The 24,454-nt window shown below is 44.9% G+C and overlaps 1 protein-coding gene across 2 annotated transcripts in view; it reads left to right on the top strand.

Moving 5' to 3' along the window:
- Positions 1 to 24,454, top strand: part of CDK14 (cyclin dependent kinase 14) — a 298,871-nt gene that overhangs the window by 97,735 nt on the left and 176,682 nt on the right. For both annotated transcript variants that reach the window (XM_078785339.1, XM_078785338.1), the window contains exons 10-11: positions 14,966 to 15,029; positions 15,239 to 15,287. In XM_078785339.1, coding sequence (XP_078641465.1) covers positions 14,966 to 15,029; positions 15,239 to 15,287 — 113 coding nt within the window. The remainder of the gene's footprint in view (positions 1 to 14,965; positions 15,030 to 15,238; positions 15,288 to 24,454) is intronic.

Genomic DNA, 24,454 nt, shown 5'->3' with positions numbered 1-24,454 from the left:
ATGAGGATGATGGAGTATATATTGATTTGCTGAACTCGCTTGATTATGAGGTTTATGTAAGTGGTAAAATGAAGAGGAATGAGAAGGAAAGACATATTGTAAGTAAGCTTCGTTTTGGTGTTAGCTTTCTTCCAAATGACCCATCACAATTGGTCAATACACTGTTATTTATTTTTTGTAGTAAGAAGGCTGGAAATAATTGTTTGAAGCATTAGCCATTTCAGACCAGTTCATGAAAATAATTAACAAATGCCAATACAAAGATATTTTATGTCATATTAAATTAAGAAAAATCGACATATAAATAACCACGATCCTTAGCTTTAATTACCTCTGCCACCAAAACAAGAAAGATAGAATGAAAAGGAAATAATTCTTGATATTTCAAATTGAATTCATAAAGGCAACCAACAAAGATGTCATTGTTTTTATAGTTTAATGAAGTGCTTTATTTTCTTATAACCTTCATCACCATCGAGAATGGTAATAATATGCTGGGCTTTGGTTCTTGTTTTAAATATCTTTGTTTTGCAAAGCTTAAGTCATAAACATATCTCAAAACCCCGGTCTGAGCTCCGCCTGAGCCACATAACATTTTAAGATCAGAGTAGATTAATTTTTTTGTCGAATATTTGACGTCCATTAAAGTTTTTGTCCATTCAAGGTTGTTAAAAACAAAAAATCATTTGTATTTACATTTAATCGTTTGTGTTTGATATGCTTTTGATTTGATTACTCCTTTAATGTTTATTTTATATTTTTCACATTTGTTATGTTTTTGTGATTGTGGTTTCACATTTGTTATTTTCTCCATTCGTTTGTTTGGTTTTTACTTGATTATATTATGAAAATTATCTATATAGAGTAATTTTATTTAAAATGTCTTTTTTATAGATATTATCTTTTTAAAGGGCATTTCCAAGAAATTAGAAAATTTGTATATGTGTGTGTCTATATATATGTCTATATATATATATGGGCCCCTCTGGGGGGGGGGGGGGTCTGGTGGAGTGTGGCATCCCTTGTCCATCGGGGCGCCGCCCGAGTGTGTGTCTTGGGCTGGCAGGGTCACCGGACCCTGGTGGGGGTTAAGACCTCCGGGGGTCCGAGGTGGTTTCTTACAGGTACCTGGGATGGTGTATAATGAGGACCCACTAGGGGGAGGTGTTGTGGGCCGCGCTTTGGTGGCAGCACCACGGACGGCCAACATGGACCTGATATGGTGAACGCCCGGGCATGCGGCCTGGCAGCTTCTCCCTGAGACTCTGGGACAGCCAGCATGTGATGACCTGCCATGCTGTGCTGGTCTGTGGACGCGGGTCGATCCGCATAGACGGGAATGGATTATAGCCCACCGGACAACCATTGGGGCATCTGTGGAACGTGATGGTGTGAGAATGATCTTCCATAAATGTTCTGTTGTGATTTGTGGACTCTTGGCTTGGGAAGAGAGCCATGGGATGAATCGGGAAATTGGAACGAGCCGAGCATACAGGGCCATGCTCGGCTGGCAGGTGTATGGAGAAGCACCCTTCTTTGGAGAAATTATTGGAATGTGAAAAATAATTGGCATGGGTAATCTGAGGGGTAGAGGCAAATTTAAGGGTAAATTTTGTGAAGAGGAATGGTGGACACTGCACAGTGGCACCATTATTGATCCAGGTGTGTTAGACCAAAGTGTTGGAGGCTGGGATAAAATTGATAGAGTAGTAGGACACATCCTTCAACTGGCTATATTCAACTGACAGCGCCGATATTTGGGACGCGGGGTTGTGGAGATGTAGTTGGGTAGTCTGGAGGTCTACGTGGTGCTGTGGGTGTCCGAGGTGTGCAGATCGTGTCTTCTGGGATGAGTCTCCTGGTGGAGCATGGCTGTCTGCTAGACCCTGGGCATGGTCAAGTGTGGGTGGGCACTGGGGGCTGCATGTGAGAGGACTGCGACCGTTCCCCCCAGGTCCGAGGTTTTGGGAATGATGGAGTTGGCAGCAGGTGCTCACCACACTGGCCACTTTGGCTAGTGGCGCCGTGTTCCTCACAGGGGGCCGAAGGATGGATGGTGGGTCGCACCCTTATGGACACTTATGGGCCATGTTGGCGTTTCAGGTGCTCAACTTGTCCCGATGGCTCTTGCACGGTAGAGGGGCGGAGTTGTTGTAGCCAAAAATAGTAATGTAGTAGAGGTCACCGGAGGAGGCGGATCCACATACTTGCTAGTACAGTGGGATAAAAGGAAATTTAGGGGAATTTGGTAGGCCCTATGGGCTATATTTTGGGATTGAGTGTGGTGGATGGCACTCTTGGACCCGACCAACCTGCAACTACCTGTGCATCAAGGTAAGGTAAGGTGCCTTGATGGTTACTGTCCCAGGCTTCAGGACTTGCTTTTAAATTTGGACATGAGAATTTGGAGTAGGGGGTGGGTGAGAGTGATGGCATGGCCGTTGAGGGGATTGGTATGTGTGACACAAAGTGTCTTGTGGGTGGCGTTTGTTTATGTGTAGAGGTTTTGTTTTTGTGTGGTCGTGAGGTTGGAGATGGAATTATGGTGATTATTATTTTGAAATGTGTTTTGAAATGTGAATGGGGATTTCACATGTAAGCAGGCCATGGCAGCATCGTTTTGGAGACATCTTTTTATTGGAAATATGTGGTTGAGAATTGAATGGCAGTGGGGGAGGAAATGTTTTGTGGATTTTGTGGGTGGGGAAGGTGTGTGTCCGCAGGTACGGATCAAGCTCTGGAGGAGCGGTGACTGCAGGCCCCCTCTGCGGTAATTGCCCCTGACAGCCAGTGGTGTCTGGAAATTGGGAGCCCGTCAGGGTGTGGTCTGTTTGGGTGCCCTGCGGTATGGAGAGACCCTCGGCGACGCGTGAGGCTGTGTGGAAGCCTGAGGCGACGGAGCCTGGTGTGGAGACCTCCCCAGCGGGACGACAGCATAAGGAGCTGTTTGGCTGTCAGGGGGCCAAGAGTTAAAGGGGGGGGGGGGCGAATTCCACCGAGCCATGTCACTCACCTGTAACACCAGGACAGGGCCTGCGGAAATTTGGGGAACATTGGGATGGCCCCGCAGGTAACGTTGGGTATTGTGCCATCCACCGGGGGACGCGGTCTTTAGGAAAGGGTTGGAAAAATGTTTATGAATTATTGAATTTTGCATCTTTGGTTAAGGTTGTGGTTAAGGTAGCTGTTTTGTGTGTTTTGATCTTTTTCTTCCTGCCCCAGGAGTTAAAAGCGAGGAATCAAGTTTTGTACATATTTGAATTATTGCTTAAAGGGGTAGAACGATAAGGAAAATAGGTAAGTAGCTCTGGCTCACTTCCCATAGCCTTCCTGATTTATTTCATAGGCTAATTAAGTGTGAGTCGGTAAGTGTTAAGACTGGGATGGTAGTGCCTGCAATGAACCTTGCGGTTGATATGGTTCTGGGGGGGGGGGGGGGGGAGGCGTGTTACGTTTGTAGGGGGTAGATAATGATTACCTTAGAACCAGGTAGAATGTATAGGTAGGTGCTCCGAATGTCGTGTAGAAACCTTGATGTAAATAAGTCAGCTCCGTGTGTTCGGATTAAGTGTATCTTCGTCCCCATCAGAGGACTGGGGTTTGTTAATTAATGCTCAGGGGTTATGGATAATTTATTCCCTGTATGTCGTTACCTCTGTACTTAATTCCTATGTCCCTTTTGGCACCACACCATAGAAACTAGCCAAAATCGCGCATTTAAACACCCTAATTAAAAACTAACTGCAAGCCAGGACATTGAGTGCTGCTGCTCATAACATTGACTTGGTAAGCACACAGGTCGGGCAGGCTGAGTGCCACGCCCCGAGGAGCAGCGAGTGGTTGGGGTTTTGATTGACGGGAAGCACGGGTAAGATGGAACTTGCTGATAGGTTCGGGACGGAGACGTGTTCACTGTTCAGGTGACATCAGAGCCCGAGGAACAAAACACTGTGTTCCCGACATTTTGTCCTCTTACGCGTGGGGAGATCAGAACGCTCTGACCGACATTTAGTCTCTTGTGCCTTGTTATTCTGAAGACCATAGTGAACGGTCGCAATTCCCTCTTGCGCTTTCTCGTACTGGACCTCGTACGAATGGTGGACTTTGCTCTCTGACTCAAGGAAGCTCATCGCGGACCGGCAGTGTTCCGAGACCTTGCTGGTGGTTGGGAGGCGGAAGAGCCACATCCCGGGAACTGTGGTTCTCTGTGCAGATGACCGGTGGATGAGCACGGCGTGGAAGAGCGGTCTGCACGCCTGCTGTTCGCTTCGTGCGTAAGGCCTGTTTCGCACCCACGAGCGCGACCGAGTGAACGAGAGCACTTTGAGGCCTGGTTCTGTGCACGGACTTCGCGCCAAGGCATGTGTTCCCACGCACGGACCTCCAGGACCCATTCACGGACTGACGAGACCCCACCAGCCAAGTTGAGTTAAGTGCACACAGACGCATATTTATTTTTAGTTATTGTATCCCATCGTCTGTTTTCGAGTCTGTTTGTGGGGACGTCCCAATTTAGGAATTTAGTTTTATCGTGCGTTTTCTTTGTACCGGCATTTAAAAAAAATAAACCTGTTTATTTTTGTACATTTTAAATCGGTTTTCGTTTGAGTTACTTTTTCCAGTTGTGAAGACGCCGGGTGGAAGCCGTTCAGGTAAGGCTCCGGTTTCTCCCCTGTTCGCTCCCCATGCGTATTAACTCCGCCATTCGACTGAACGCCTCGGAGTAACAGCTTGTTCGGCTATCCGTTCCTTGGAAAGATTTTAATTACCAGGAACACGACAATATATATATATATATACAATATATATATACAATACAATATATATATATAATAATATATATATATATATATTCAAATAATTTAGGGTTGGTGTTCGGGTTAATGAGAATAACTCCCATTGGCATGGACCAAATAGTTATTCTTTGTTTAAAAATATATAGAGAGAAATGTATACGGTAATTGCAAAAAATGAATGTTCCAGAGCAACATGTTGACTTCAATCATAAAGCCAAATGTACTTTTATTTGTAGGGTGTATAAATATAAATACTAAAACATATATTATGTGTTATGACAATAAATTTTCTCCTTTTTTTGTCATGGGTCAAATAGTCATTCTCATTTTTTAACATTGAAGTCAATGGGGGGAAATGGGAATGTCTCAGGACAAACATCTGTCTCCTCCACACCCCCTCCCCTCTACTACGGTGTCACAAGAGGTGTTGACACTTGGCCTGCAAGGTTTAGGGTGTTTGTTTACAGTACTACGGGCAGTTTGAAACCGATTGCGTAGATGGGTCATGTGAATGACCTGAGTGGGAGTCTACACCATTTGGTCTATACCATGTAGATTGTAGATGGCTCCTGAGTGGGAGTTATTATAGTAGGACCAGGATCCACTTGTATTTCTTGTTAATCAAGTTGCTTGATAACATTTTCTGGGGTCATACACAGTTATTCGCCTCATGATAAAGAGCCTTGCAACATGACTAATGGAAGATCCTGCTTTCAGGTGCCCAATGATTTGATTCCTCTCATTTTCTGACAGATGTCGCATTGTAATGGATTGTTGCCTCCAACACCGAAGATGGATGGAGGTTATATTTTCACACCTGTCAGTTTGTCTGTCTGTTTATGAACAGGATATCTCAAGAAGTTGTGGATGAATTCCGACGAAACTTAGTGGACAGGTTGGGTGTGTGGCGTGGATGAAACTATTCGATTTTGGTGAAGATCCGAATGCAGATCCGAATACGAGAATTTTAAATTTGTTTTATCTGATTCTTCACCATTGAGTGATGGGGCCAAAAAACTATACATAGCATGATATTTCAAAACGTTGTGGACGACTTATTATAAAACTATGTGGATGCATTGGTTAGGTGACAATAACAAGCCAGTTAGATTTTGGTTCAGGTCCGAATCCAGATCTGGCCTATTGGTGGTATTGTAGCGGTTACCGCTGGATGCACACAATCGCCTTGCACCGGCCAGAACACGGCCAGACGCGCCTCTCCCGGGCATGCCCGGACTCACTGTTCCCGGGCACGCCCGAACCTCCCGGGCACGCCCGGTCTCGTCTTTCCCGGGCATGCCCGCTCTCGCCTTTCCAGGGCTCGCCCAGAGCGTCCGGGCATGCCCGCTATCGCCTTTCCAGGGCTCGCCCAGAGCGTCCGGGCATGCCCGCTATCGCCTTTCCAGGGCTCGCCCAGAGCGTCCGGGCATGCCCGCTATCGCCTTTCCAGGGCTCGCCCAGAGCGTCCGGGCATGCCCGCTATCGCCTTTCCAGGGCTCGCCCAGAGCGTCCGGGCATGCCCGCTCTCGCCTTTCCAGTGCTCGTCCAGAGCGCCCGGGCACGCCCAGCCTCGACTTGCCAGGCCGCAGCCAAACACGCCCGGGCAGGTCCAGACTCGCCTTTCCAGGGCTCGCCCAGAGCGTCCGGGCATGCCCGCTATCGCCTTTCCAGGGCTCGCCCAGAGCGTCCGGGCATGCCCGCTCTCGCCTTTCCAGTGCTCGCCCAGAGCGCCCGGGCACGCCCAGCCTCGACTTGCCAGGCCGCAGCCAAACACGCCCGGGCAGGTCCAGACTCGCCTTTCCAGGGCTCGCCCAGAGCGTCCGGGCATGCCCGGTTTAGCTTTTGCCGGGCAAACTTCCCGACATAAATGTGTATATATATTGCTGCCCGATAAACGGGCTTTTGTCAGAATACCTGAGCTGTTTTGTTGCAATAAAGCAACTCGGACGAATTCCGTCTTTGGTCGCGTCACTTCTTTCGACTCGCGTTGGAGCGCAGCTCCTTCAGTATACTGTTTTCAAGTGTTCAGACTCAAGGTGGTATCAAGTAAAGTGTTCAGCCTGGCAGAGGTATGCTCTCCTCCGAGTGCCGTTCTAGTTACCTCCGCCACCAAAGGTGGATGGAGGTAATGTTTTCACCCCTGTCTGTCTGTTTGTGAACAAAATATCTCACAAAGTTGTGGACGGATTCAGATGAAATTTCGCAGAGATGTGGCATATGTGACAAGGACGAAATTATTAGATTTTGGTGAAGATCCGGATTCGTATCCGGTTACTATAATTTTTAAAGTGATTCTTCACCATTGGGCAATCGGGCCAAAAACGATACATAGCGGGATATCTCAAAAAGTTGTGGACAGATTTGATCGAAACTTGGTGGAGAGGTTGTGTGTCTGACAAGGACGATTCGATTCGATTTTGGTGAAGATCTGAATATGGATTGGGATATGAGAATTATTTAATTATTTAAGTGATTCTTCACCATTGGGCGATAGGGCCAAAAACGATACAAAGCAGGATATCTCAAAAAGTTGTGGACGGATTTGGTCGAAACTTGGAACTGGTTGGATGTCTGACAAAGACGATACAATTCGATGAAGATCTGAATATGGATTCGGATATGAGAATTATTTAATTTCATAAGTGATTCTTCACCATTGGAAGATAGGGCCAAAAACGATACATACATACATAGCAGGATATCTCAAAAAGTTATGGATGGATTTGGACGGAACTTGTTGGACAGGTTGTGTGTGTGACGAGGAAGAATCAATTAAATTTTGGTGAATATCCGGATCCGGATCCAGCTCGTATAATCTTTTAAGTGATTCTTCACCATTGAGTGACATGGCCAACCAGGTGGAGGTATGCTCTCTACTGAGTGCTGCCGTTCTAGTTAAGAATGTAATCGGTGTGTTTATTGGATGATTTACATTCTGGTGTTTTGGAAAGACTGATTCAAATTTACTAAGAATGTGTCAGGTCATCTCTAAACACCTAAGGGTGCATGGAGGGCCGGATTTAGGGGCAGGCGACCTCTTGGGGTGCCGGGTTGGGGGGGGGGGGGCATTTAGCCCATCATGTCTGCGCTACACCATCACCAGATTTAAGAAATCTGTCAAGCTAACGACTTGATTTCATTGGGGAGATGGGGAGAGGAATGTGGATGAGAATATTGTGGCAGGCTGAAGGACATCACCATGGTGTTAAAGATAATATAATCCTTTTTTGAGTGGTGTGGCAGGGGGTGGTGGGGAAGGCGGTTTTAGGGTGAAGAATGTACAACACCGATGACACACTATCTCTTGATGAGACCCTCTCACAGACATCACAATCAGCACAGATGTACGCAATCACCCATCCATACTCAAGGTATCTACAAGTCCGGCCAATATCCCTGGACCCTTTTATCTCCAATGCCTTAAAGTACCTATGTAATTCCAATATATACCCATCTACTGTTTCTGCTGCCACTACCTTTCCAGGGAGACCAATCCATGCATAACTACCTTCTGAGTAAAAGGCCCTTTACTTAATACAGTCTCAACTCCCCTCTTTAATCTCAGGCCATGACTTCAGGTTCTATCGCTGTCTATTCTGCTGAATAACTCTTCTGCATTTATTTGGTCTATACCTCTCATTATTAACATCTCAATCACACCCCCTTGTAATTGCCTCCTTTCTAATTCATAAAGTCCTGCCTCCTTCAGCCAGGAAATACCGATCCCTACGCTCCTGCAATTACTACGCACTGCTTCCTAAATGCAAAACCTTCCTGCCTACACCATTCTTCCAGCCATAGGTTGACATATATATCGCTCTGCTAATAAATTCTATTCCATTTCCTAATCTTGGAAGTATACCAGAAAACATTACCTCCCAACCCTTTGTGCTCAGTCGCTTACCCAACATCCTGTACCTATTTTTCAAATCCTCCGAGGAAACTTTCCCTCCATAATTAGTACTAGTTGTATGACAAACAACATCTTCCTGCCCTGACCTGATTTGATGTCAATAACCCTTCCTCAAAGTCCCTAACTTCTGTGCTTTCGAAACTAAACTACACACAACTCTGACTTCCGTCCTTTCTGCATAATGAAGAATCTACATATTTAATAATTTCATGACCAACAAAAACTCCCGGGTCTCATTCCTACCTATATATCTATAGCTGCACCCTCACCTGTGTCGGCACTTACTATCACCTCACCACGGCCTTCCCTCGCTACTCCTTCATAAGGTATTCAAAGGTTGAACAAATGAAGAGGGGGTGTCAAAGATGCCCCTTGCCTGGGGCGTCATTTGATCTCGGGCTAGTCTTGGATGCACGAGTTGTATGTCCTCATAAGGATTATTGCATGAGGCAATTGCATTGCATGGAAACTTGCAATCAGATGTTCTTCACATCCCGCGTGCCAAAAAGGCACTTTTGATGAACATTGGAACAGTCCTTCAACAATTACATTATTGAATCTACATGTTTGGTTTTTTAATGTGTCCAATGATTTTATGTGTGCAATTGGTGATCTGAGTGGAGATTTTTTAAATACAAGATCGAGGCTTGTAGAAGAGCTAGAACAAAGAACAGAGCAAGATGTAAAAGAACAAAAGGATCAACAGAGAAATAAGGGGGGGGGGGCATAAAAAGCAGGGGTGAAGGACAAAATATGGAGAAACTTTGACAAAGGAGGGGTATGGGGACGAATGAGGGGTAGTGGTGGGTGCATGGCATGGGCAAGATGGATACAGAAGCAAACTCTTAGGAGGGAAAAACTAGAAATTTGGAAGTAGGAGGGCTTGGGGGTGGGGTTAACAGGTGTACAAAGATCATGGTTTTGTTATGGGGGATGATCTGAGATGGTGGCGAACAGCTGTCTTGAAGGCCCGGAGGGAAGATTGAGAGTGAAGAGGATGTGGAAGTTGGTTTTTCACAGGCACGGAAAAAAAGAGGAACAAATTAGTGGAGGTGACCAGTGATTCTGGATTTTGGGTGTTTCATTAGAAGAAGGGTGCTGTTGAACCATGTGTGCCCTGCAGAAACCTGGGGAAGGGGCAGGGGGGGGGGGGGGAGCTGGGGGAGGGACATAGCATAGAAAGAGGAGAGGGTGCAAGACAAGAAAGGAGGCAGTGGAGGACAGAGACAGCATCAAACTGTCTATGATAGGAAAGTGATAAGCCATAGACTTAGCTTTATCACGGGAGATTCAAATAATCTTGAAGTTCTTGGTTTCCACAGCATGATGCTGAGCAAGGTGTGAGGCAGGGCCTCCAGCCCAGTGGCGAGAGCAGTACTCTATCAAGCTGTGGATGAAGGCCTTGTAGATGGATAGGAGCTCAGGTGTGCCAAGGAAGGACTTTGTACGATGAAGGATGCCCAGTTAGCGGCTGGCTATGGAAGTCAACTTAGAAATGTGGTTTGTTCAAGAAAGATTGTGGGTGATAGCGAGATCTAGGAGTTTTGTGACTGAACTTCCGCAAGACAATTGCTAGGAAAGTAGATGGGAAGGTTTGGCCATACGATTCTTTCAGAGAGAGAAGAGAGTGTGAGATTTCTCAGGATTGAAAGACATATGTCAAGTGTTTAACCATCTTATGATGTTGTCAAGATCTGAAGAGCGGGAGGAGGCTGCTGCCCGCCTATGTTGAAGGATGAGGAATGTCACGGCATCGGGGGAGTCATCAACAAATAGGTAAAGAGGATTTTCTAGATAGTCAAGAAAATTGTTGATGCATATTAGGAATAGGACTGGGCCCAGAACACTGCCTTTGGGGAGGGGGACTCCAGCCTTCACAGGGAGAGGAGATGAAAGGATTCCGTTGAGTGCCACACATTGGCTATGAGAGTAGAGTAAATCAGTAAGCCATGTGTAAATTTGGCTATGGATTCCATAGGCAGAGAGTTTGGAGAGCAAGGGATGTCAGACTGTATAGAAAAGTTCCGATATGTCTCGAAAAATGATCTTGATCTCATGTCTGACATTGAGGGCTTTTATCTATTGTTGGGTAAGTAGAAGTAGCATGTCTAAGGTAACCTGTTCTGAAATCCAAATTGGTGATCTGAGATGATGCATTTGGAGAAAAGGAAGGATTTCATATCAACTGTGATGATGGATTCAATGACCTTGCTGATCATTGGAAATAAGCTATTAGGTCTGTAGTTAAGTGGATCGGTTTTTGAACCTTTTATGTAATTCAGTGATGTTGGCTGATTTCCAAGCAGATGGAACATCTTACTTACCGAGGGCAAATTATAGGGTGAAAAGAGCAGAAAGAGGATGTGCAAGAGCAGGTTTTTAGGAGACGAGAGCTAATGCCCTCTGGAACAATTGCAGAATCAGAGTCGAGAGTTGCCAGAAACGTATCCACCTTCGCCGGTGCAAAATACACAGAGTCCAGGAGCAGTTGGGTGCGACTGGGCAGAGTGGATATAGAGAGCAAAGGGTTCGGGACACAATATTTGGGAGCAAACACAAAATTTAGGCATTCGGCCTTCTCACGAGCGCAGTCGGCTATGGTGCCATTTGAAGAGAGGGAAAAGATGGAGAGGGAGCATACTCCAGAGACAGACTTAACAAGGCGCCACCAGGGAGACAAGTTTGAAAGTTCAATCTTGAGTTTGGACAGATGTTGTTTTCTGGCTTTCCTGAGAGTGGACACACACTTGTTGTGGCCTTTGTGGAATGATTTGAGATTGCCTTCGGTTGGGTTTGCTTTCCAGGAAGAGAGGGCAAGTTGTTTCAAGGCCATTGCCTCACCACATGACTCAGTAATACTTAGCTACAAGGAGTGGCTGAAAGAGACAGGACTTTATACATTACAAAGGATGCAATTGTGAAGGAATCTGATGGAGTTGTTTAAGATAATGAAGGGTATAGACATAATAAGTGTGGAAGAGTTTTTCAGCAGAATTGGCAGCGATAGGACCAAATGCCATAGCTTGACAGTGAAGAAGCGGAGATTTAGGATGGCATTAAGGCAGGGGTCCTTAACTCAGAGAGTAGTTCATTGATGGAATGGTCTCTCTGGAAAGGAAGTGACAGCAGAAATTGTAGATATGTTTATACTGGAAGTAGATATACAGTATACCGAAAATATCGAAAAGCGTTGGAGAAGGAGGGGTACATGGATATTGGCAGAAATGCTGGCATGATGGGCCTAATGGCCTCCTGCATCAAAGTTCCTTGGATTTCTTTGATATCTGATCATCAGGTTATTTCCACTCGACTAATGAAGACATTCTGAGAACGTATAACATTTTCTTGTTGAAATACACGTCTGTTTCCCCATAAACCCGCATGCATTACTGATGCCACATCTTACGTTGCGAAATGCTGTAACAGCTACGTCTGCTTTTACTCCATGATATTGGGTGTCAATGTCCTGGGGAAGGGTGGAAATGGGAGTGGGTCTGTTGGGTGTGGTAAAAGGGAGTTGGCATCTACTTAACTTGAAATGTAAGTGCTAAATATAAATATACGTAGCTATACGTTCCCTGTGAAAATAAGTGTAGTTCCATTTTAAGACAATCATTGCAAATAGGGAACCATTGATTGGATTCAGGAAACCTTCTCACATTGATAGAGAGCAGAACTAGGGAAGTGGCATTCAGCTTGACAAAGAGGAGAGACAGAACAGAACTACGGCAGGGATGTTTTACACAGAGTTATCAGTTACATGGAATACATTTTCTGGAAGGAGAGCTGAGGTTAGGTCTGGAGGGTCAGGAACAGAAAGTAAGGTGATGTCAAGTGTCTTATCCGCCAAATATTTATGACACTGAAGTCTGTGTTGAGTCTTCTTTTATATGCAGCATAAAAGAATGCTGCGGGGTAACATCATTGGCCGAGGGCATGGCTGCTGTGCTGCTGATGCAATGCCCTCTGTAGGTTAGGACAATAATTTGGCCATGATGCTGGCAATAGCTCATCTCCTCTTCACAAAGGACACAGTGGGATCTCTAATGTCCACCAACTAATCCTGACAGACGGAAGGCCAAGAGACCATTCCAACTTTCATCTGAGGGATGGCACAGACATTGATGAATTACCCTGCCAGTGAAATACTGGGATAACAGCTTATAGCTGGGCTGAGATTTGAACATTCAAACCGAGACTGTACAAACTAGAGGTGGGTGTGCATACCTCTAGGCCATCCTGCCAGCCCTCTGTGTTAAGTATTCCAGCCCTACCAACTAGAGTATCCAAGATTTTCTGGCAATGGGTGGGTAGAAGAGATTTGGAAAGATGGAGGGTACTGTACTGTACATTGAAAATCTTTCAAAAGGATGAAAGCATAGGATATATCATTTTCCTATGACCATTATTACATTGATCTATATGGTTGTAAATATTCATCAGTTCATAAGAATGTTATTGGTTTTTTTCGAGAAATGTTTGTCTTAGTGCAAGTCATTTGTTTCTCTGTTTATTTCTGTTTCTTCGTTTTTCTCTGAATTTAAATCTTTTTTTGTCCTTATTTTTAGCTCACCTGGAACGAAGTTCAGGGGAGCTTATGCGATGGCGCATTGTCCGTCCGTCAGTCCGTAAACACTTGAAACTTCTTCGAAACCGTTGATGGGATTGCGATCAAATTTGGCACAAATTATATTTGTTGTGTTGTGACTAAAGTTTGTTCACGGCATTAAAAAAGTCGGGGTCTAAGGGGGTTTACCGGGGTCAAAGTGGATCCAGGTTTGACCGCCCAAAATAGGAATTTGCTTTTTCCTCTGAAACTACACACACTATTTCGAGGAAACTTTACCACAACCTTCAGCACCCGTGCTGTACCAATGTTTGTTCACGACATTTAAAAAATCTGCCCCTTTAGGGATTTACAAGGGGGTTACCCTCCAAAATAAGTATTTGCTTTCTTCTCAGAAACTACACACACAATTTTGATAAACTTGACCACAACCTTCACCACCCGTGATGTACCAATGTTTGTTCGTGGCATTAAAAAAATCTGCCCCTTTGGGAGTCTATGGGGGGTTGCCCCCCCCCCCCCCAAAATAGGTATATGCTTTCTTCTCAGAATCTACACACACAATTTTGATGAAACTTGACCACAACCTTCACCACCCGTGATGTACCAATGTTTGTTCAAGGTATTAGAAAAATTCGGGTCTTCGGAGGTATATGGGGTTGGGGGAGGAGGAGGAGGGGCTCCCCAAAATAGGTATATTTTTCTTTGTTCATTGTTTGTTTAAAGTCTTATTTAAAAAGATTATGTTAGTATGTTTCTACCTGCTGCCCTGTCTTGTAGCAACCATTGAAATTGGTCTAAAATACTCTTAGTCAGTGTAATATACTGTTTATTCTACCAGGTGAGCGCCAGGGGTATTGCCCCTATGTTTTTGTCCCCCATCGCACCGTGGAGCGAAAGGGGGACTATGGTTTTCCCCTCCGTCCGTGTGTCCGTCCGTGCGTGCGTTCGTGCGGGCGTGCGTGCATGCATGCATGCGTACGTGCGTGCGTGCGTAAGCGAAGGACCGAATTCTAATTTGGTGTGTGGGTGCAACCCACGTCAAAATCCAAGATGGCCGCCGACATGTATGTCTGAACCTTGTGAGCTGAATATCTTGAAAAATAAGCGAAGTAGCAACTTCTAATCTGGTGTGTGGGTGTATCTAGGCATAAGGACGAACGCTATTGAAAATTGGGTCGCCACGTCAAAATCCAAGATGGCCGCCTTGCGTCTTCCACTTTGTCAACTCACATCATTTCACCGACGGGGGACCTAGGTGTAACGCTTGTTATTTTTAGCTCACCTGGTTTATATTTGGTTGAGGGGTGTAGGGCCATTGGGCAGTGTTACCTTTTCATAGGTAGCATTTTAGTGCCCGTCCCAAGTTGCCCTAAGGAAATTAAGTCAACAGCAACATGCATGTATGCATGGCAAACACACCAAGTAATGTAGGCAGATTTGCCCCTGCAGGAAGATAATTAATGAGCCAATTGTGACAGTGATGACATGGGAATTCTGAGACGAGTTCGGTTTCGGATGGGTCCATGGTTACTGATCTGAGTTGTGGCACTGGCATGGAGGTCAATCCTCGATCTCCTGCGCATGATTTTAATATTTTTCATTTTTCTTCCATAACTCATATTTTGCTCGTTATTGCATTTATTTATTGTTGACTGTTAATCCGTGAATTGTGTGCCGGATGACTAGGTTCTTGGAACACCGACTGAAGAAAGTTGGCCAGGAATAACATCATTACCCAACTTCAAATCAGGTGAGAATAATTTTAATCTGACCACATTAATCGCATTGTAATCTGGAAGCTTTTACTATTCTCAGAATGTTTATTCATGATCAGTGTCAGGCTTTTGGTCGTGGGTTTTAATTGCCAATTGCTCCAGCTGTTCAGATGCTGGTGCTGTGCACGTTCTGGCTCCATCTTGGATCGGTAAGACAGCAACAAAGTTTGTTTTTATATTCCAGATTACTACCCACAGTACGAGCCAAATAAACTTGGTGTCACATGGAGCAAGTGAGTTTTACTTTGCCTTTTTGCAAAACACAGTGAGCTGCTATTGCATTTGTAGGAGATAGCACAAACGTTTTTTGTGAACACAGATGCAGTTTGATGGTGTGGTCGTGGTGTGGCTTTGTTTTGTTGTCTGAATTTTCGACACTGTGATAAAGTTTTTTTGCTTGAACTATTATGAGAGGTAATTCAGTATAATTTTTAAAAATTCATTGTCCAGTAAGTCCTCGCTTAACGTTGTAGTTACATTCTTGAAAAGTGTGACTTGAACAGAAACGACTTTAAGCGAATCGAATTCCCCCATCTTACTATAACTATAATAATAGCGTAAGGACTCGACTTTGTTATCCCTTTTACGCCGCACCCAGTGACCCGATGCCCACGGCACGAATGGATTTACGATCTACGAACCGCACTCTTTGTTTATCATGTACAGCCATACTCGAAAAATCTGAATTAGCCGACGTTGGGACCCAAAAGCATCCGATTAACTGCCGATACGACGCCATCTTACGACGCCATCGTATTGGCGTCTGCTGGGCGAAGGCGAAGCGAGCCGTCCGCTGATTGGACAGTCGAGTGGTGTGATCATGGGTGGTGTGAACCAAATGGTCTTTTTATTCCCTTGAACATTTTAAATTAGGATAAATAAGGAAACGTCTTTATCGTCATTTTAATAAAGTTAAATGGAGTGACGTTGCGATACTCGGTACACTGTCAGCTGAATACTCGGTACTCGGTACACTGAAAGGTTGCGGGACCTTTCCCAGCAGTGTAACATTTGCAAATGGAAAACTTTACACTGTCAGCTTTTGTGATACCATGTGACGTCACTGTTTTGTACTGCATTGCCATTCACTGCATTGCAAACCTGTGTATCTTCGATTAAATGTCTTGCATGAACGATTTGAGTATCGACCCATTTCATACATGAAGGCATTTACCAGTATTGAGAGGGCGTAAGAGCAATTCCATATGATATTCAACGGAGAGGTGGCGTTTCAAGCGTTTGACCGATAAAGCGTTCGTTTCAAACAGCGTTTCGAGATCGAGATCCGCCTGATAAAGTCTTCTTTTGCAGACAAAATTAATAACACGAAAAACAATTATTGTTGACGTAACTTAATAACTTATACTTAGACCCGCTTTCGAAGAGCCGTCTACTAAAGAGTGAAAAAAACTCTTTTTAACTACACTGACATGGCGTGGAGATGTGCACAAAAAGATAAAGTTATAAACAAACGAGGAAAAGTGAGTATGAGTGTGAATATCCAAATCAATTCAAAGGTAAAAATCCACTTTTGCTTTAAAATTACATAAACAAGTGGTGGTGGTGGTGGTGGCGGTCCGAGGTTGTGCTGACGTATGTAGGGCAGGAGTTGTTGAATTGGAAATAATCTGCAGGACAGACATGAGTACGGTACTGTATATAGATCGATTCATGACATGAGTACAAACTCTCAGGCAGATTCAACAATCAAAATGAAGACCAATTACTGCACTGTAGTCCCAAGAAGGATACCAGACATTAACAATATACACACACAAACACACACACACACACACACACACACACACACACACACCCACACACACACAAACACATACACACACGCACACACACACACACACACACACACACACACAAACACACACACAAACACACACATGATTAGCTTTTTTAAACAGTCGCTAATGCTGTTTATAACACTAAATGAAGAAATTTAGAGGAATCCCGACATCCCATTTTTGTTGGGAGGAAGGAGGAGGGAGGGGGGAAAGAGGGGCGGGGTGGATACAAAGTTAATTTCAGTCTTGTTCATTTTTATCTTAACAATCTATATAATAATAGCGTAAGGACTCGACTTTGTTATCCCTTTTACGCCGCACCCAGTGACCCGATGCCCACGGCAATAATGGATTTACGATCTACAAACCGCGCTCTTTGTTTATCATGTACAGCCATACTCGAAAAATCTGAATTAGCCGACGTTGGGGCCCAAAAGCATCCGATTAACTGCCGATACGACGCCATCTTATTGGCGTCTGCTGGGCGAAGGCGAAGCAAGCCGTCCGCTGATTGGACAGTCGAAGGCGACAGCAAGCCGTCCACAGAGTGGACAATCCTGAGCATGCATTTGTGCCGGTGTCGTCGATCGCGGTGTACGCTTCCTACTGCTCTGCCTTGACATTGACGCTTACCAATGCGCCAGTATGGGGCTAATTCCAGTCGATTTACTAATCCGTTCATTTTTTAAAAGTCTATGGTTCTACTGCTGTTCCTTTCCATTGACACATACCACTGCGCCAGTGTGGCCAGAGTGGTGCTATGCCGATTCCTATTACGAAGCCATTCATTTTTCAAAAGTATATCGTAGCGTTGTCATTTAAGTAGATTGCAATAAATACGTTGTTCATATACGCACTCTTCATTCTCATCTTTCTTCCTAACTCTTACTCGGACAAGCAAATCCCATGTGCCATCCATAATGGTACACTCTATCCAGACACCACATCCTCCCTTCCGTGGATGTTCCACGGGTTTCGGCTAGTCTTACTATAATTCACCAAATGTCTGTCTGTCCGTCCGTCCGTTCCCAGGTACCGCAAAAACGGTGGAACCGATCGCAACGATATTTTGGGTGGGTAATCCTGGGACCCCCTGGAGTAAAATAGGCTAAATTGTTTTTCCAATTTTCCAGTTTTTCCAAACATGATGGAATAATATTTACCGATATGAACAGTGATGTTGCTTTTATTGAAATTCTACAAATACTGTTTAGATTTTGATGAGAATTATGAACCTGCCGCGAATGCGGAAGTGGACAGATGACGGCAATGAGCTGGTTTGATAATATCCCAACACAACTGTCATTTAAAACAGTATTTTGTTAAAGTATCAATTGATGATTGGAATTGAGTGAATACAATTACGATTTTGAATTAGTAATTGTATTCACCCAACTGTATGGAACTTCACATCAGGATTTAAATAATTGTTTATGTCACAAATGTTGCTAAAAGTTAATTTTTTATATTAATGCTATTTAATTTGTGATTGGAGTTATGCTGTTTGGAATGAAAAAATGGACATCGAGTTCAAGTGAATGACGAAATTCCGTGACGGTTTCTACTTTCTAAACGTGAAATTCACGGATCGCCATATGCAGATTCGTCATTGACTGGGTATGGAACAAAGGTACCTGTTTGTTTGTGAGCGGGTACGTTTTTCATGGAAGTCCTTCACGAACTTGCTGTCCATGTCTGACGTGCGACTGAAGGTGCTACAGGAATGTGGAATTTATTGATTTCATGCTATAGCATTCGCCGTTTCTGCATTGTCTGTTAGCTTCTGGCCTCCCACCCGTGCGTAGCACGGGTACCTCGCTAGTAATAATTAATGTAAACATGGGAGGTTAGGTTCCAATGAAATTTTTTATCATCATACATGACATTATTTACATGTAGATTATAAGTTTAAAATCATTTTAATCAAACTATTGCATAATAGGAAGAGTACCTGTCCCAAGTGATGGGAAAAGCTAGAATAGGACCTTCCTCCCCTCTCTCCTTTCTCCCCCACTCCCATCTCTCTCCCCCACTCCTGTGTCTCCCCATCCCCTTCCTCCCCTAATCCCTCCCCTCTCTACCACACTCTCCTCTGTCCCCCACTGTTCTCTCTCTCCCACTCCCTCTCTCATCCCCTCCCCCACCCAAGCTCTCGTCTCCCTCCCCCACTCTCCTCTCCCTCCCCCAATGACCTCTCCCTCCCCCATCCCCTTCCCCACCCCCACTCTCCTCTCCTTCCCCCACTCTACTACCCCACCCCTACTCTTCTCTCCCTCCCACACCGCCTCCTCTGCCCCCACTCTCCTCTCCCTCTCCATCCCCTCCCCCGCCCCCACTCTCCTCTCCCTCCCCATCCCCTCCCCCACATTCACTCTCCTCTCCCTCCCCCACTCTCCTCCCCCACCCCCACTCTTCTCTCCCTCCCCATCCCCTCCCCCACCCCCACTCTCCTCTCCCTCCCTATCCCATCCCCCACTCCCACTCTCCTCTCCCTCACCCATCCCCTCCCCCACCCCATCCCTTTCCATCACCCCCACTTTCCTCTCCCTCCCGCAATCAACTCTCCCTCCCCCAATCACCTCTTGCTCTCCTGTCTCCCCTCTGTTCCCTACTCATATTCACATGCGTTCAAACGGAATACGTTACTATGCCAACGGTTTTTTAAACCAAGTAAATCGATGATTACCTTTCCAACGGTAGATAATCTGGTGAAGGTACAGGGCAGGGGTTGGAGTTCCAAACCGTAAACAGACGTTTTTGGGAGTGAAATACATTGCCAGTGAAAGAAGATAAAGAAGCCGGAGTGTGCGGACATAGATAGAAACACTCTGCAGGGACCCGTGTCATTAACATTCGCTAAATGGGCGGTGATCTTACGCACTTGTGGCACTATTTTATAAATAAAAAATTAATATTAATAAACGAGATGCATAATAAAAGAATACTGGATTTTTGAATTTTTTTTGTACATAATCAAAGTTCGTGGAAGACCAAGAACAACAATGCACAGACAATGACGTTAACGGGAGCAACAAAAATTGACACAAAAAGTAGAATTTGAATCCAAAAAGATCGCTACTGGTGTCCCTGGCTGGTAATAAAATCGAATCAATATACAGTGTAAAATAAAAATGAAATAATCAAATATATCAGCTTTTAATAAGCATTATGATACAATCATGACGAGTGCACAAAACTAAACAAAACACAGAGGATTATACACACAAAGTTATGGATTACGTCTGATTAATTATATATGCAATAAGGGAATGGGAAACGGGCACGGGTCGAGATGGTTCTCTAAACATTAATGGGTCATAATTTGAGGCGAGATTTGGGTTTATACACCGGTATCTACAGTATGGTCTATACTGTGGCATTATTAAAACAAGGAAATCCATTAGCTTGGTACTAAATCAGAGGTAAGACGACTTTATAACAGAATAATGTTAACCGGGACGATGTTAAGTGAGGACTTACTGTATTCTTCTACTACTACTACTACTACTACTAATACTACTACTACTACTACTACGCCACGCCACGCCATGCCATTTTGCTGCTCCTCGAGCCGTGCTGTTTTCGACATTTCCTTCTCATCCTCTAACGTTTTCGTTTGTATTTTTGGTTTATTTGGGTTATTTGAACCGAGTTGGTTCATTTTGTTAGTTTACTTTGACGTCCCGTTTGAGTTATTAGCCCTTTGTGTTCGGGCATAGCCGCGGCGTGCGGCCGCACCCGTGTGGGACTAGTTTTGCCACGCCCGATTTGTGGCGTATCACAAACTGTTTGACCTCCTTGTTTTTGCTTAATGACCCTTGACTTTCTGTGCTAAATTTGCATAGTTTTGGCGATTAAGCCGATAAGTTATTTGCTCAACGCCCGTTTGATTATCCTTTTGAGTTAATCCTTAGCATAACGGTACGGTCGTGCTGAAATAAGCAAAAGCTCGCGAACGAGCTAATTGATTTTTTTTTTCATTTTCATTTGACGGGAAATATACCGTTAATAGTAATCATGCCTCTGGATGGTACATGGGCTAAAATGGCCGCTACTACCTCTGGTGCAGGTGGGAACCGCCCTGCCCACCCGTTTAAGGCGTTAACAAGGAAGCACGGGGTGAAATGCGAGTTGGGACAAATCACCCAAATAGAGGCCTATGTAAACGCACTCGCTAGTGTGGTTGATCCAGCAACGATAGTTGCAGCCTCGAAAATGTATGGACAAGCTGTGTTCTTTCTTAACTCAGAGGCTGCAGCAAACAAAGCCATTGAGAAAGGGTTTAGTGTGGGAGGACTCTTTGTACAAGTCGAGCCGCTCTCAAGTCTTGGTACAAGGATAATTATATCTAATATACCTCCTTACGTGCCTGACAATGTCGTGGTGCCTTTCCTGGAACGACTGGGAGTGTTGAGATCACCCATCAAGCCTGTGTCTTTGGGCTGTCATGAGCCCTCCCTACAACATGTCTGGTCTTTTAAAAGACAAGTATCCATTGAATTGGGAAAGGATGCGGATTGCGAGGGGTCGTTTGTTATTCCTTTTGACGGAAAGAATTACAGGGTGTTTCATATGACAAACGAACCCCGTTGTTTTGTATGCAAAGCGGAGGATCACAGGAGAGCAAACTGCCCCACTATCATTAAAGAGGTTGCAGCTCCTCAACGTCCAGATCAGCCTCGAGAGGATCCCAGCGTCACTGAAGGTATCCTAAGAGAGGCGGCTGCTCCTTTGTGCTCGAGGGCAGTGGACCCTCAAGAAAGTTCTATACCAGCTTCTCATCCCAACTCTTCCGCTGCCATAAATCAATCGCAGGCAGTGGGAGCAGGGAAGGCAAAGAGAGCACAGAAGAGGAAATCAGAACCCGCAGAGGATGGGACCACGGAACACCCTGGTACAATTGAGGATGACACGGTAAGTAATGTGTCAAAGGGATTTGTAAAGCCTAGTATTCTGAAGGAGAAAAGAGTGGTAACCCAATCTGAAGAAATGGAAGAAGAAGAAGAAGAGGAAACTATTCATCAAACGACAGGATATGGAGAGTCTTCTCTCTCAGATCCACCCAAAGACAGTTTGAAGAATGAACAGGAAGGGAGACCGTCAGGTAGTAAACCCAGCACGGTAAAGACAAACAACCTAGAGGTATCTGACTTGACAGGGCCAAACGATACTGTGATGTTGGCTCCTGAGAAAATGCATCCAATAATAACAACTGCAACGAAGCTTCAAAATAAACCAGGGATTGAAACATCTACAAGAGCAGTTCTGAACCGAAGGATTAACACCAAAGTTTCAAAGGATTCTGAAGTAGCATTCATCGGTGGGACAGACAGAGAGAGGGAACCAGACACACAAGCATCAATAAATTTGCTGGCACTGACCGACATCTCAGGTGATGTCACTTCACTCACTGTTGGCGCAGAAAGGGGAATAGTTGAGCACATCTCTATTTTACCACCCCAAAAGGTTGGATCTCCTATACCAACTGAGGAGGAGGCATCCATTCCCACAGGTGAAGCAACGTCTGCCGCATCAGAGCCAAAGGAGCATTCCTCTGCGCCAGAAGATTATGCCAAGTCAGCCTTGAGAGACGACATGGCAGAAGACTTGACACATTGTACAAGTACACCAAAGGAGAAGGATCTTGAACCTCTAGACAGCAATGATGAGGAAAGTATTGGTGATGGGGAAGACTATCAAGGGTCACTGACTGGTTTAGAGACAGACCTACCTGCAGGACGCCATTCCTGCATTCCCAGCCAGGAGATACTCGAGTTCCTGGAACAAAGCTTGCATAGCAGGAAGAAAGTGGAAAATGCGCTGAAACGGTGGAAAGATTATGACTTGCTAGTGCATTCCTTGTATGTATTAAGGAGAGAGGGACATAAAACAAGGACTTCAGGCTCGGCCGAACAAGCCCGAGTCAGGAAGTTTCTAGCAAAGTTGTTGAGTTACGGGCCTGAATATAAATTCGTTTAGGAGGATGAATTTCACAGAAACAAAACTCTCAATACAATAATGACATCAAACTTACGAATAGGATCATTAAATGTCAATGGCTGGAAGGATGCATTCCGTGTGCACCAGGTATTGTCATTCTGTGTGAAGGAAAAACTTGAAGTAACCTTTTTGCAGGAAACCCACATGACCCCAGAGGCTGCATCCCAATGGGAAAACCAATGGGAAGGCTTGGCCTTTTTCAGTCACCTAATGGACACATCTTGTGGAGTGGCTACCCTCTTTTCACCAAAGAGGAAACCTGAAATACTTGTCGTAAAGGAAGCCAGTGTGGGGTGGTTGCTACATATAAAAGCAAAGTTTGAAGAATTTGTTGTCAATTTCGTCAACATTTATGCACCTTGTGTAGGAGTTGCAAGGGGGATTTTCTTCAACCGGTTGCAGAGATTCATGCTCACCTTGCCTGGTGAAGAGTGTGTAATTCTTGGAGGAGACTTTAATTGCACTCTAAACCCCTCCCTTGATCGAATAGGTCAGGAGCCGCATAATCCCTCTGTAAGAATATTACAACAAACCATAACACTGTTAAACTTGAGGGATACTTGGCACATACAACACCCCACAGACAGAACATTCACGTATATGAGTATCAGAGGTGGTCATATATCACAATCCCGGCTCGATAGAATTTACGTGTCTCACCATTGGTGTAAGATTGTCAGTGACTCCGGCATAAAAATTGCCCATTTCACAGATCACAACTTGGCCTGGATTAAGTTTTCCCTGGCGGAAACAAGGCGAGGCCCTGGCTTGTGGCACCTGAACAATGCTTTAAGTCAGGATGAAGCCTTTTTGTCAATCTTTTTGAATTTTTGGCAAGCCTGGAGGAATAAAAAAGGAGATCTTTGCTCACTTGGATTCTGGTGGGATGTAGGCAAGGTACGATTGAAATTGCTGTGTCAGGAATACTCGTATGGATCGAGCAAAACACTTGGGTTAGGGATCAAAAGACTGGAAGAGGAACTGCTGCACTTTGAGAAGCACCTGGCCACACTTACCTCTACTGAACTGCAGGCATACCAAGAAAAAAAGAGCACCCTTAAAGCATGTAGCCGTGTGAAAGCACGAGGGGCGTATGTGCGCTCTCGTTTGCAGTTTATTTCTGAGGATGAATATGTCCTGAATTATCTCAAAGGGGTGGAAAAACGCAAAGGTCAATTCAGGACTATAGCGAGTGTTCTCGCAGAAGATGGTCTCTTGCTCAATGGCTCTGAGGGTGTTCAAAAACGAATTAGAGCCTTTTACGCTCAGATGTATTCGGGTAAGAGCACAGATGCAGGTGCAGGTGGCACTTTGTGGAGTAGTCTTCCTGAAGCCTCTGTAGAAGACCGGGAGCAGCTGGAGACTCCATTATCTCTGGAAGAATTGAAAACCGCCCTGCACAGCCTATCAAGAGATAAAGCCCCTGGCATGGATGGCTTATCATGTGAATTCTATACAAAAGTATGGGACTTGGTTGGACCTGATTACCTAAGCGTAGCTCAGGAAGCATGTGATACAGGTATAATGCCCCTTTCTTGGCGTCGAGCGATGCTGGTCTTGATTCCCAAGGAGGGTGACTTGAGAGACTTGAAGAATTACCG

Source organism: Myxine glutinosa, chromosome 10 (assembly GCF_964187855.1).
Source record: "Myxine glutinosa chromosome 10, kmMyxGlut1.1, whole genome shotgun sequence".
NCBI classification, from domain to species: domain Eukaryota; kingdom Metazoa; phylum Chordata; class Myxini; order Myxiniformes; family Myxinidae; genus Myxine; species Myxine glutinosa.
This window is presented reverse-complemented; position numbering and strand designations above follow the sequence as displayed.